The sequence below is a fragment of the Patella vulgata genome, chromosome 2, assembly GCF_932274485.2.
Source record: "Patella vulgata chromosome 2, xgPatVulg1.2, whole genome shotgun sequence".
NCBI classification, from domain to species: Eukaryota; Metazoa; Mollusca; class Gastropoda; family Patellidae; genus Patella; species Patella vulgata.
This window is the reverse complement of record NC_065880.2, coordinates 42,127,017-42,142,643: the sequence shown is the minus strand read 5'-3', so window position 1 is coordinate 42,142,643 and position 15,627 is coordinate 42,127,017. Positions and strand designations below refer to the sequence as shown.

The 15,627-nt window shown below is 33.7% G+C and overlaps 1 protein-coding gene across 7 annotated transcripts in view; it reads right to left on the bottom strand.

The window, feature by feature from the left end:
• Window positions 1-1,175: 1,175 nt before the first annotated feature.
• The window catches only part of LOC126810930 (arrestin domain-containing protein 2), a 106,353-nt gene continuing 91,901 nt past the window's right edge, over window positions 1,176-15,627 (bottom strand). For all 7 annotated transcript variants that reach the window (XM_050536328.2, XM_050536331.1, XM_050536330.2 and 4 more), the window contains exons 6-8: window positions 7,266-7,448; window positions 5,479-5,740; window positions 1,176-3,160 (exon numbers count right to left, since the gene is read on the bottom strand). In XM_050536328.2, coding sequence (XP_050392285.1) covers window positions 5,492-5,740; window positions 7,266-7,448 — 432 coding nt within the window. In that variant the 3' untranslated portion in view covers window positions 1,176-3,160; window positions 5,479-5,491. The remainder of the gene's footprint in view (window positions 3,161-5,478; window positions 5,741-7,265; window positions 7,449-15,627) is intronic.

The following is a 15,627-nucleotide window of genomic DNA, read 5'->3' as shown; positions in this document are numbered from 1 at the left end:
AGGATAATTTTCGGAGCATTTATTTTTTAAAGATTTATAACAACCTTTAACACATAACATAACACATAATTTTAACTTTTTGCACGCATAAAGTGTCCAACATAGTCCAAAAATTCTAACAAATTCATTCTTCCTTGTTCATATCTATGTTTCGAATCTTCAATTTTCCTGTTGATATCGCTGTATTTTTTTCTTTTTAGGTGGTTATCGCTGGAATACTGCAATAACTAAATTTCAATCGTCTTTTGCTCTTTTTGCAAATATGCCATATTACTTCAAAAATATTAAAATGAGCTTTTCTAATTAATTATTTTAGGCGTCCGTGCCATCCCTCTAAAGAGTTGTTGGTTCCTGTAATTTAAGTGAACTATATTCATTTTATTAATTAGTGAGTGAGTTGAATTCTGATAAAAATCAATTTAAGCGAACTATATTAATAATGACTGGTCCCTGCCTCATTAACGCTTTCAATCCGTTTTTAACCCATCGACTTTCCAAATTCTGGTGAGTCGGCGATATGGGAAGACCCGTAGTGACATGTGTTTTGAAGACATTTTTATTCTTGAACACCTGATATCACTTCTCATTTATTTCTGATGTTTACTATATAATTTATTTGTACTTTTGAACTGTAAATCTACTTCAGCAAACATTTTGACAGATTGATTTCATGACCTTTCAATAGTGTTGTTAAGCCCCCAACATTTCAGATGGTTCTCATCTCAAGACTCAAAGTCCCCCTCCACTTTAATATAAGTATAAAAATCCTTTACGAAGAATGGACTCACTTGTTCAATAGAAACCAATGACATTGCAAACAACTTATTGGACAATTTAAATCAACATTGATGTAGTTATCTTACATGAAAAGTTGAGCTTCTGATATCCAATATTTAAGACAAAATGAAAATTTTAAAATTGGCACACAAATTGTGTGCCAGAATGCTTTCGAGCACCATTTGTAATGAAGTAACTCGATGAACGAGGCTAAACATATACCACAGGAGAATACTACTGGTGTAGACTGGAATAACTAGACACCAAAGACCGCCACTTAAAGAATTATTTGACCAGAATTTATTTTAAATAGAAGAACCTTGGATTGGTCTTATTCAAACTTTTTTTATTCTGGCAAGTTGGGGATCAGGAGAAATCACAAACTAAATTTATTTATTTTATTTTGTTTATTGCCATAAAAAATAATTGATACAATACACATACAAATGTTAATAATTGCATTCATAGTGAGGTACAAAATATGTCTATTTTAAAATAACATATTAATTGTCATATCATTAGTTATTGAACATAAATCCTATATGTGATCACTTATGACATAAGTATTTCAAACTTTATTACTGTACCTATAAAACCATAAACAAATGTACTATGATATGAACAGCATAATTGCAAAGTGAACAGTAGGTAGAAAAAATAGTAAAGAAATATAACAGAAAATATGTTTTATAACAATATATTATGTGTAATTGTTAGAAGATATCCATGTTTGAAAAACTTTAACCTCTCCAAAAATATTTGTCATATCTGGGAAGATGTCTGTCTTAAAGTCTTTTCCATATTTAATTTAATAAAAATAAGGACCGAAAAAAAGTTGTTTACAGTAATTTGAATGATTAAAAAAAAAATACAATATAAGACAGTGGGATGGCTTTTTCATCTTAATGTTCATGAGTTATTCGTCTGTCATTGACTGATCATTCTAAATTAATAAAGATGGCTTTGTGAAATTATTAAGTAAAGTTAACTTTTGATAGCCATAAGTTGCGTTTAGATTGCCCAATATATTTCTTTCTCTGATTTCTTTTCATTTTGTCTGACAGTAATTTAGAACATGTGTCTTTAAAAATAACAAATCCAAACTTGCACTTGAATTCTCTCTTGTTCCGTAAGTTACTTAAGAGAGACTGATTTTCAGGTCTAGCCTGGGCCTTCTCTTCAGACAACAAAACAGCCCTGATAAATCTATGAAGTTTTCATTCATAATGTAAAACAAATCAGTAAATGATGACATAGCCTACTGAGGTATTTTAATAAATTTTTAACAAACAAAACAGAAAATATTAAAAAGACAAAAAACATTGTCAACAAAGTGATTTAAATATATTAGACCTGCTAAAATACTTGAACCTGCAATAAAACTTCTCTGCAATTTAAAATCAGTTCAAGATACATTATGCAAGATTTAGATAAAGAACTAGCCATTCGTGCTATAATAGTTCGAAAGTAGATGATGTAAAATGAATAATTTGAAAATTTCATTCAAATTACTCTATTGCAAGCGAAGATATTAGCCTTTGAAGATTTGACAGACGTGTGTAATAATTTCAACCACCGTACTGGTTGACCGAAGCTAAGTCTCGGTCCTCCATATTTGATTAAATCAAAGTATCGCTGAACCATTCTAATCTATTTAATATTGGAGAAATCTGATGCCATCAAGGGTTGATTAAGGCCTGGATCAGTTAAATAATGTCTAATTAATACTTTAGAAAACATTTCAGGCCTAAAGAAAGACCTGCAATAGGCAGATTTAGCTCTTGCATAATGCATGTTTAACTTTTTTTAACTCAATGGCGAATATATATTGACGATCCTGGTCAAATTTGACATTGGTGATTTTATAAATGAACAGTTATAGCACAGATATGTATCTCTTTCTTTTTAAAAGAACATATATCAATTTTTTTTATGTTGAGCAATCCTTCAAAAATTATTTTAAGGTCATGAGTTTTTTGGCTATCAAATTCTGTCCATTAAATACTGTAGTCATGTTAAAACAATCTTCAGCTTTGACTTATTTAATAAAACCATGGGAATCACTGTCTTGCTCATTTAGTATTTTGATGAACAAAAATAGAACATGTTCCACCATCCTGTTATTTTCCTTTCACATCATTCACTAGTTCACATTTTGTTTATTTACTCACTTCCATTTCTATAGCACAACTCTACATTTGACCACAATCCACTGCAGTTAAATTTCCTTTAACAAACACAATAATAAATTCTGTGACACCAAAACAATATAATAACACTTTATAGATATCGCAGTTTATATTTTGGCTTTGTCTTTGTTTGTTAAGGTAGTCTTCAGTTTATCAATTTTCTAGGAATGATCTATTCTCACATTCACCACAATCTGTTGAAGAAAAAATTTAATTACATTATAATTCACAGAAGTACATGTTCAATATGCTGACCAGCAGCTTCTGGACCCAATAAGATTTTGTATAAAACAAAGTGCATATTCTGAGTATGGATATGCAAAAATAACAGAAAAACTTGTCAACGTACTAACAGACTATATAAACATATCATATAATGACTGTAATGATATCAATTACACATTGAAGTTACAAAAACATCCAATGAAGACTTCTGCAGTTTGCAATTATCTTGGAATTGTCTCCCTTGCATCAGAGAGAGATATGGTTCAATTTTATTTCAATAATTCGCTTGCGCGTAGGGGTCTTTAGCAGTGGGAGGAAACCAGAGAAAACCCACGAGGTTGGACAGGCGACCCTACTCCTTGTCACGTACAACAGGGAAATCGAAACCATGCCAGTTGACTCAATGACAGGCCGTATGATACAGCGCACACGCTAACCATTCGGCCATCCAACCCCCCTCATATGGCGTTGAGTGAAGCCAGTTGGACAAACTCTAGCATGATGTACAGTCTTCATATAAACTGATTACTTATATTTTTGATGGTCAATTTTCCACAGCAGGAACTGCTTTCTGCTTTGTATCTTTCATGTGAACTGAAAGATTAGGAATTTTTCATTTTCGGTACTTCACATTTCTTCAAAACGTGCAAAAGATGATGTTTTTTGCAAAATTTAAGCAATACAATAACTAATTTGTACTCCCATTGAGCTTGTATACTAAGCAGCAAAAGAAACGTCAGGTTGGTATGTTACTCGGAATAGAGGCATTGCATAAAACTTGCCAAATGTTTTTATTGTATATTTGTAACCACATCTCCAACTTTAACTGAGCAATAAGGCTCCTTCCCAAACCTGACATCTCAGATGGTAATGTGTTCTCCATGATTTTCATGTTACTCATGCTGCACATGCTGTTCACCGGGACCAGCCCTATAAACCACACCCCTATACCTGGTTGAATCATTCACACTACAACCTCAGCTACGACTCACGACAGCTTAGAGGAACCAGGCACTTGAAGACTCGACGCTGGCCACACTGCCCAAGCCGTTGCCAATCACTTCCAGGTCAAAGCTCGGACCATCTACAGGCTTCAGCAACGCTTTCGGGCCACCAACACCATGGATGATCGCCCCCGAACTGGTAGACCAAGGGTTACCACCAGGCAACAAGAACGCCGTGTTGTGTGACAGCACGTGCAGAATCCTTTCACACAGGCATCTGAGACAGCACGTCAGATAGTGGGAACACACTGAAGACCCATCAGTACCGATACAGTGTGTTGACGTCACACCAGAGAGAACATCCATTGCCGTAGACCTTACCGTGGACTAATTCTCACCCCTCGCCATCGACGTGAACGTCTACAGTTTGCCCAACAACACCAGAACTGGCGACACAGGCAATGGAGAAATGTTCTGTTCACAGATGAGTGTCGGTATTGCGTATCAACTACAGATTGCAGGACCAGAATATGGCGTCGATGAGGCCAGCGTTATTCTGACCCATGTGTCATGGAAAGAGACCCATTGAGAGGTCCAGTCCAACCATAATGGTTTGGGGTGGAATCGGCCTGAACCAGAGAGTGTGTCCTGTAGTGTTCCAAATTCTTGGTCCAGGGAGAGGAGGCTGCATCACAGCAGTGCGCTAGCTACATCGATCAAGCTCTCAGATTTCACGTCATACCACATTTCACACGTCATCGAAACAATGTTTTCCAGCATGACAACGTCCATGTCCACAGCAGAACGGGTCAACGTTATGCACTGGCCAGCCCTTAGTCCGAAATTAAACCCAATCACATCTTTGGGATGAAATTAAGAGGAGACCTAATAACATCGTACCGAGACCAAACACAGCCGATGGATTTCGCCAGGCTCATCTGAGAGTGTGGTTCCAGGTGCCAATGGTGTTCATCAATCGTCTGGTCCACTCCATGTACAGACGCTGTGCTGCTGTTATTGACACTCGTGGTGGACACACCAGATACTCATGTATAGACTGTGTACAGACTGTAAACCGTCTCGTAATGTCTTGGAATTGTGATGAATTAATCACTAATGTGTCAACATACTGTTCACAAAAAATTGCTTTGATCCATTTAGTAAGTCATTTTCTAGAATGATTTGATTAAAGTGCCTCTCTGATTTTGAAATCGTACTGATGTTTTTTTTGTTGTTTAGTATATAAGCTACTTCCAGGTATTACAATACATATTCCTAAATTATATTTTTCAGTGCAAAAAGCTATGTATGTATAATGACAATTAAACAAAATGAAATCCCACCTTTATCGTGATGTCAGGGAATGTCATCATCTTCTTCCCATGGTGGAGCAGTAGGTAACATTTGTTGAAAAGAGAAATCAGTTAAAAACACCTGATCGGAACTAGAGTCAGAGAAAAAGGGGAAGGGGTTTAAACTGTCTTCAGGTGAAATTAATGGATGACATGTGACATGTGGTGCATGATCTTTTAACGGTACAGTTCCTATTATAATGTCTACAGGTAGTTTCACTTTACGTCCTAAACCGGATGGCTTAATACACAACTGAAAAGATAAAAGAAAGGTAAAATCAAGATCAATGTAAAAGATAAAAAAGATCTATTTCTTCGAAGGAGGCAAACTCTTTTGATTTCAATCAAAATAAAGTGTTGAATTGGGTTGATCTGTTGTGTTATTTTCATTAGTTATGGGGCAATGATCTCTCAAATGATGATCAGTGATATTATATAAATTTTAGAACAACTTCATTAGTACCGTCTTTTTACAAGTGCTATTGATTTTGTATTTAGTGCAGTATCTAGCAATACACTATTGCGTTATTATGGATATTAAAAAAAGAAGGCATTTTTCACCTGTGCAATGTCGAGTAATGAAAGCACTGGTGGAGTAATAAAATTGATAATGTTTGATTAATGGACTTCCAATTTTCAGATTTACTAATTAAAGATGCATTCTCAGAGAAGTATTTAATGGGTGGTTATTTCGAATAAGAGTATGGAAATTTTGGAATATATGGAGAGTAGAGACACCCAATCTTACTAGAAAAGTACTGGATTTCCTGTAAAACACCCTTGGAGCACACAGGACAAAAATGAGAGGGTGTCACTAAATGTCAGCCCATTGATTAGGGCTGTCTGCTCAAGTGACGTCAAAGGTTACATGTGCAGATTGTCTGACCTCTTTGCATTAGGGAGCGCTTAATGTAGATATTGATAAACATGAGAGCAAGAGGACAAACATGGCTTCTTTAAATAGATTTTTATAGCTTGGAGTATTTCCTCACGCATACAATGTTTTGACAGGGATTTTGAAGCAAAATTTTGATAGATTAATTAGTTTGAATATGTTATTATATCATCAAATCACCCAGTTTGTACATGGGAAGGCATCTTTAACTTAAGTTTAAGAAATAATACATCATTCCAATCTCGATTCCAGAGATAACTTTACCCTTTGTTTATCTCTGATAAAACTTGCCAGCCATTAATCAGCGTGAAATCGTCTCCTAAGCTCCGCCCCCAGTGGCTACTGATTGGCAGGATTTGTTACAATGAAATACTGCCGATTTCTCAACAATTTGGCATTACATATTAATGATCCTTGGAACATTTTCCACCTAAGTTCATTCAAAAACAGCCGAGTAGATGAATTACTGGGAACTACTTTGGCGCACAATGTGAGTGATTTGGCTAAATACGTGAAATTTCTGAAGAAACAAGAGTCTGAGTACCATCTTCGATCTTTGTCAAGCGCGGACGGAAGGATACATCGCGTGACATTTAAAATGGCCAGCAAGTTTTACCAGAGATAAACAAAGGGTAAACTTATCTCTGGGATCGAGATTGACAACATTCAATCCACATAATTATTATGGAATATGCCAGGTTAAAAGATTCTCTGACACTTCATCTATAGATCATTGGTTTTAAAGGTCACAGTATGTGTAAATGCTTGATTTTAAATATTAGATATTGGCCTGGGGGTACCTCTAACTGAATTAGTGAATAGTAAACCAATCTACAGTGATTGTCAATTGTGATTATAACTATAGTATTGTGACTAAGATTACCTCTAAGCTATACTGTACATCTATAATCTTACAACCACGTAAATGTGATGAGGGTACAGTAGGTATACTGAGTAATTCTCTGTTCCATGTTTGTTTACTCCGAGGAGCCACACTTCCTTTATGGATAGTCACTAACACAGTGCATTCACTAAAACGACCACGATAAGAATAATATGTTATGTTCTGAAAAGAAAAAAGATGATACCAGTAAAAAGTATTTTAGAAATGTAGAAAGAGGTTTGTTAGGCCCCTCAATGAGCCCACCCCCAGCAAAGTCGGCCAATCTAAATCTTATATCAATATCATCAAATCCCATGAAATATCTGCAAAAAGTGATAAAAGCTCACAATCCGAAGAATTCTCTCAAGATTTCTTGAATTTGAAAGTAATTGGAGGAGGAGGAGGATAACTTCAAAATATATGATTTTAATTCTGAATTTCTATACGAGTTTCTCTTTATGCCCCTATGAACAATCCCTTCAGGTTGTAATAAATTCCATTAGGAGTTTTTTTTCTGTAACACTCACCAGAGTCAAAAAATGAACATAACCTATTTCAGCAAAATGCTTTTAAAAATTACAATCCAAACATTTTGAAACTCGATTGTTTTTTTTCTTATGCCACAATTGTAGAGAACTCTACAACCTTTTTGGCTATGTAAATTCATGGTTTGAATCACAGAGAATTCAATTTGAATGACCTTTTAAACGTCTCGTTTCATTTTAATGACCTAGAATAATTCAATTCCTTTTAAGGCAACAGGTTAAACCAAGCAGGTCTTTAAATTTACAGAACAGGCTAAATTTAGAAAGTTTCTAAATGAATCACTCAGTTGATAGACTCCATATTCATAGTTTTACATAAACAAGAAAATCCAGTTAAACTTTCAGTCAGAATAAAAATATTTCAGACAGAAAATCAAGTGAAGGTATGGCAAAGATTTAATGAAGCAAAATGACAGCTCCTCTGGGGTTCCTGAACAAATTATATCTTCAAATAGTATTAACTCTGTAATAAAATCTTATTTCACACTTTATCAAATATAAAATACATGAAAGTAAAGAAAAATCTTTTTATAGCCATAGGGTAAACTCTTATTTTTTCTCAAGACTTTGATCGAAAATCAATGTATCCAATTTCTTCCATCATTTTTTAGGGCTTGATTATGACAGAAATAGTGATCAAGAAAATATTTATATAATTTGCTATCTAGAAACAAAAATATCTGAAACATCATGAATGTGTTTATTTCTAATAATAAGGTAAACAAAGCGAAGATAAATTTGGTTTTATCAGTGCAAAATATTTGTTCCCAGCATTGCCTCTAGCTGCAAGATCTAGTTGGGTGCACACGTAGAACTAAAACAGTACGTAATAACAAACTACATGTAAGATAAGTCTGTTTAATAGTTTATAGTTAACAGACTGAGCTCAAAGAGTACATGTACCTAAATACTTAATGTTAATTCCAAAACGTCAAATATATATAACTTTCAACTTTGTGATTTTAGTTTTCTTAACATTAGACAAAAATCAAGTTACAAGCTGAATGGATTCTCCAGTTTGAGAAAAAAGAGCCACATGGAAAATGACCTATTTCTTCAATCAAAAGATGGTCAAATCAAAGAATGAAAAAGTGCAGTCCAATTTAACAAATACCTTACACCAATGGCAGATCAATGCGAGTGCCAGATGGTGCGCCATTTCCAACAAAGTGGCTAAAATAAGATTATAATATCAGGTTAAGTATTGACTTACTGGTTTATAAATTATCCAAGTGGTTATAATAAGCAACTATGTAAAGTAGCTTGTACTTCACAGAGTTTATAAGGCCTAAGGGTATAAACAAACTTTAAGGGGCATTGCCTCCTGGCCCCATGATGTCTTGTGACTTTGTTGCCTGGCTCATGCAGCAATATTCAGACCTTGTTGATTTCACAACCCCAAATAATTTTCAATAGATCCCCTAGCTCCTATTTCCAACATATTAAACTGAATTACAAAAGCTTACAATAATACCCATTTACCATTAACAGTTAATGTGTGAAATATTTAGCAACCACAGACTTTTTTCACACCTTAAATCACTTAACATTTTCCTCCTTTAGTTTCACACGATTTTTATAAATATGTCTTGCTAATGAAGTTTAAAGGAGTCTATTATACATGAACTGTGTCTCCAGCTAATCTAATCACATCGGTAAGAGCTCTTTAATTCCCTGTAGAGACCAATATACCAATGAGATAAATGCACAAATATTATCAGATTGTGAAATCGATGCCGCAGCCATGTTGAAGGGTTTTATCATTCAGAAGTACAACAGTGAAGATAGTCTACTCGCAAAATCACATGGAGCCAGCTAATACAAGTATATGATCATTCTTTTTTTTCTAGCTTTACTTAAATGTCAAGAACCCCAAATTTTACAGTAATGTACCTGAAGATTATAACTGATTTTTTATTTCACGAAGGAAAGAATAATAAAGATAAGTATAAAGTAAATTTACATAAAATTTGCATTTTGTAGTTATGTCAAACTGATTGGAAATGTAGTCTTGAAGGGAATCTTTGGAGAGAAAGACTGAGCAAGCCAAGCCTATCTTGCGAGGGAATAGAGGGAAGTCTCGATTTTCAGTCCTTCAATCGTTTAATAGAGATACTGCAGACAAATTTAGATTAAGAACTGGCCATTCTTACTATAATAGTTGGCAAATTGATAATGCAAAATGATTTTATTGAAAATTTCATTCAAATTGTTCCATTGCGAGTGAAGATATTAGCTTTTGAAGGTTTGACAGGATGTGTGCAATAATTGCAACAACCGCATTGGTTGTTCGAAGCTTAGCCTCTCTTCACCATTTTTAGATTAAATCAAAGTATGGCTGAATTGTTCTAATCTACTTAATATTGGAGATATGCAATGACATCAAGAGTTGATTATGGTCTTGTCATGTAAATAAAAGTCTAATTAATAGTTTACATAACATTTCAGGCCTTAAGAAAGATTTGCAATAGGCAAATTTAGCTCTTGCCTATTTAATTACTTGTATTCTTTGTGTATATTAAAATATATTTCTTCCCAAATTGGCATATAAATCAGAAAATAATGTCAAAGCAGCACCACAAAATATTGTAGCACATACCAGTACTTAAGGACATTACTAGACCGAGGAAGATATTAAACATTGTAAAGCGTAGATGAAACATGTGTGATATAATAGCACAGGATATTGACCTCACTAGAGGGATGGTAAAAAAACCAGATGTGATCATTGTTGGCATGATCAATGATACTTCAATTGATTAGGGAATGTGTACATCAACTATCTCTTCTTGGTTGTCTTACCACTGATTTCATTTCACGATTTATTTACTTTCCCTGCTTCACAAGTTTAAAGAAAGACAGTGAATTAATGAAATAATTACGATTTCAATGTCTTTTATACAAGTTGCTATGCAGTGAACTTCCAATATCACTTCAGAAGTCTGAAGGCACAGACATGTTGAATGTTTCAATATAGGTTGAACATGTTCTTCAGAATTGTGTCATGTGTATGTACACCCCAAATTCAAGAAAACAGTTTAAAATAATCAAATAATTACCACATTTCATTTTCTATCTGTCATCTCCAGATTTTGTATTTTTCCCAACAGACAATTTTTTAACAATTAATTCTATTTTTGTAATTTTCGTATTAAAAGTACTAAAGCAGAATTGTGCTTTTGAATACTCCTGAACAATCTTCATTCAAACAATTTTTAGCTTGAAATTGTTATCATTATTTTGCAAAGATATCTTCATTTGATTTTAAAGTACTAAAAGCAGCAAATTGTGTCGCATGTTTTGAAAACTTCCACAATTTACATTCAAACAAATTTTGGCTGGAGATTATGATCATTATTTTATACCAAAATCCATATTTGACTATGAAATTTTTATAACAAAGATAGGTTGCCAGGCAACGAAACATACGCCCACAGCAGCTAAATCGTCCGGGCAGTCAACAAGTGTTGTCGCATATTTTTACTTCTTTCGGTAATGAAACATTTATAATACACTGAAATCTGATTAAGAGTAACAACTCTTGAAGTAATTATCAGAAAACCATTAGAATTTGTTTGGTTTTTATAAAGTTCTGCCCCATGCTAACGTTTAGTATACAGAACTTTTAAAGATGGGTTCCCACGTACAAACTGGGTGATTTAATGGTATATATGGACCAAAAACATATTCAAACTAATTAATTTGTCATAAGTTTGCTTCAAATCCTTCTCAAACATTGTAATTGCGAAGGAATGCCCTCCTATTAAAATTCGATCAAAGCAGGTCATGTTTACGTCACGTCTCAAGCTCTTAAACTCTGTATAAATCTGAAGTCAACTCTGGCAGTAATTATCGGAAATCGCTGAAAATCAATAGGCTTCTTCGTCTCATGACCTTAAACACTGTGTAAAAATTTAAAGTCAATCGGATATTAACTTTGGCCTTTAGAACGTCCAAAAGATTTTTTGAAGTGATCAAGGGCCATAACTCTGGCAGTAATTATCGAATATCGCTTAAAATGAATAGACTTCTTTGTCTCATGACCTTAAACACTGTGTAAAAATTTAAAGTCAATCGGATATTAACTTTAGCCTCTAGAGCGTCCACAAGATTTTTCAAAGTGATCAAGGGCCATAACTCTGGCAGTAATTATCTGAAATCACTGAAAATCAATAGACTTCATCGTCGGATGGCCCTTGATCACTTCAAAAAATCTTTGGATTTAAGGTGATCTTTTTGTTGGTCAAATATCAGTTAGGTAGAGCATCCACAAGATTTATTGAAGTGATCGATCAGAATTATCAGAAATCGATGAAAATCAATAGGCTTTTTCGTCTCATGACCTCAAACACTGTGTATAAATTTAAAGTCAATCGGATATTAACTTTGGCCTTTAGAGCGTCCACAAGATTTTTTGAAGTGATCAAGAGCCATAACTCTGGCAGTAATTATCGGAAATCGCTGAAAATCAATAGGCTTCTTTGCTTCATGACCTTTAACACTGTGTATAAATTTAAAGTCAATCAGATATTAACTTTAGCCTCTAGAACGTCCACAAGATTTTTTGAAGTGATCAAGGGCCATAACTCTGGCAGTAATTATTGGAAATCGCTGAAAATGAATAGACTTCTTTGTTTCATGGTCTTAAACACTGTATATAAATTTAAAGTCAATCGGATATTAACTTTAGCCGGCCGGCCGGACGGACGGGGGCGACTACAATATACGACCACATTTCAATGTGGGCGTATAAAAATGCTATATTATGAAAGTTAAAATGTTAGATGGAATATATTACAGAGGACAAAAGATATTTAATTCATTAAAGATAACTCTAATTCTTTCAAATCTTTATTACATCAGTGACCATACATGTACTTAACTTATCTTGTAATGAAATATTTCTAGAAAAAAAGGTGACAGAAACATCTTACAGTTATTTATATAATGCTGTCTGTTAGTCTATATCAGTTAAAAATATGAATTACCTACACACAATGTAGGTCAATTACTGTAATAAATGTAATAGAAAAGAAGCTTAACCATAATTATTTTGCTGCAGCCAAATGTAACTCCCCCGCTTCGCTCGTTTGCAGAGCTGATTATCCCAATACTAAAGTGGCAACATCTTGTAATTTGATCAACATATCTCATATGTTTTCTGTAAACTAAAACAATTCACATTTGTACCTTTGGTCAAAATCGTCTTTACGATACTCATCATTCTACATACAAATAAATATTTGCAATCCTCTAAAACTAAATGTACAGCAGATTAAACCTATATTGTTCTTGGTTATAACACCACCTGAACATTCCTTATAATGTAACTGAAAGTAATGAATCAAATGGTAATATAATTGTATATAATATAATGCATGTAATGAAAAGCTATCAAAAGTTAAACAGAAATTACTGAAAACAAGCCAACAGTGAGGCTGATGTCCCCCGCCGAAAATCCCGAAATAAATAGATGACACATATTAATTAATTGCAGGTTATCTTTTTCAAAAGTATTGAACAATCAAACTGATTATCAAATATACACTAAGTTTCATCAGAGAGAATTAAGGTCAAAGAAATTGCTTTGCTCTGCTTAGCTTTAGCGGGAAATGTTAATCATTGAACTCAGTCAAGACATTCACCTAATGAACATCAACATCAAGTTTAAACATTCCACCTCGATTAAAGCAGAGTTGTTAATCTATACTCACAGTTTCATAGCTCTCACTTAATTATAACCAAAGTTATCATGCCCAAAAGCATCAACCAATCAAATTGCTTATCTCTGTTTACCCTAAGCAGACAATGTTCATCATCGAACTCCATCAAGGCATTAACCTAATGAACGCTAAACCAAGTTTGAACATTCTACCTCAATTAGAAGGAGAGTTATTGTGTCTTGACCAATCAAATTGCTTATCGCTCTGCTTACCCTCAGCAAAGTATTGATGTGATGAAACTATACACCAAGTTTCATTATTCTTACTTAATTCTTACTTAATTAGAACTAAAGTTATCGTGTCCCAAAGTATCAACCAATCAAATTGCTTATCTCTGCTTACCCGAAGCAGAAAATGCTCATCTTCGAACTCCATCAAGGCATCAACCTAATAAACCCCTACAACAAGTTTGAACATTCTAGCTCAATAAGGAGAGTTATTGGGTCCCAAAAAGTGTGATGGACAGACAAAAAAGACGAACCCATTTTATATCCCCAGCTTTCTTCGAAAGGCGGGAGACTATAAAAAAATATGTAACTTGAAAGAAGAAAAGCATTTTCTAGTTTATGGGTAAGTAGCTCAAATTTACACTTGACTGATTTAACATTACCCTGATATCTCATCCAAATGTATCCCATCTTCAGAAAAACATAAGCAGATTTGTGTGTAGGCCAACCTGTATGTTATAATTTTTTTAAAAAGAAGCAACTGAATTCTTGGATTTAATTTCTTTATTTTTCACTCTAAATTGTGCTAGGAGATGCTTCAGGAAATCTGCATGCCAGTTCTCTCTTGCTACGTGTATATGTTTGGAACCACTTTCCCTTCCACTGTAGGCATTTTCATGTTTTTATGCTATCAATTTTTCTTTTCTAAAATGCTTTGATACTTGTATACTAACATTATTCAGAAGATCAGGCATTACAGATGTTAGCAATATGGTTCTTACAACTAGTGAACAATTTAAGTTAAACACATTGCCTTCAATGATTTATTCGCTTCAGTTCTATCAAAGGATGCCAGACCTGGCCTGTCTGCTGTAGAGGGGAAGAAAACCTGGTTTTAATACATGCCATATCAAAGATATTGAATAAACAGTTGATCGTATAATTAATGATTTTGACTGGATTAAATTGAGCAGATAGGGGATTAAGGTGTTAGGTCAGACTAGAAATAAACTAATAATAGCAGTAGATTACATCAGATTCTTCACAGTATGAAATAGACCAGTCAATATAAAAATTATGCTTTATTACTGATTATCTAGTGCCTTTTCTTTCTTTAGCACATATGAGTAGGAGATCAGCTGTTTTCTTGTACTTCTATCCCAAAATATATAACATCATTTACTAAACCAGCTTTTTACATACAGACATAAACTAATAAAAAGCAAGAAGTAAAGTAAAGAAAAGCAATTGCTGGAAGGGTTCTCTTTGCTCAGACTCATTTATAAAGTAAAATTGACTTCTAAAATTGACATCAAAGAAAGTTTCGATTTTCAGGCTACCATCTGTAAAGTTCTATAAAATCGCATTTAATCTATAATGGTGTAGATCCTATAGGCAAAATAAGTAATATCAAAGACAATCAAAAAAATTAAAGCAAATAGGACCTTAACTTCTAACCATCAATTACAAATTTATGGCTAGGTATTTCCTTAAGATAATGTAAATGTTTAGGGTTTTTTTTGTCAGTTCTAAGGGGTATGTCTTACTCATTTACAAACCTAGTTCTAGAACTATATAACAAACCCAGATGTCAACTATCCAATTTAGTTTTACAAATTCTAAACTACTTGAACAAACCACACTGAGTTTTAGTTTTAAAAAAATGCCACTTTTCTTGATAAATACAAAATGAACATGATTTATAAAACTTGTCTTTAATTAATATTGTTTTCACCTGAAATCATAGTATTAATATAGTAGCTTCTTCATCTATTTTTAAAATTTATTTTAGATAGTATTCAAAGTTTTTTTGTGTTCCAAACTTAACTGATTATCATAACAATCTGTCCAATATCTAAAGTCTTCACAAGGCCTTTCATAAAATCTCTTGGATATTTACTGCCAATTTCACAGTTACCAATTAGTA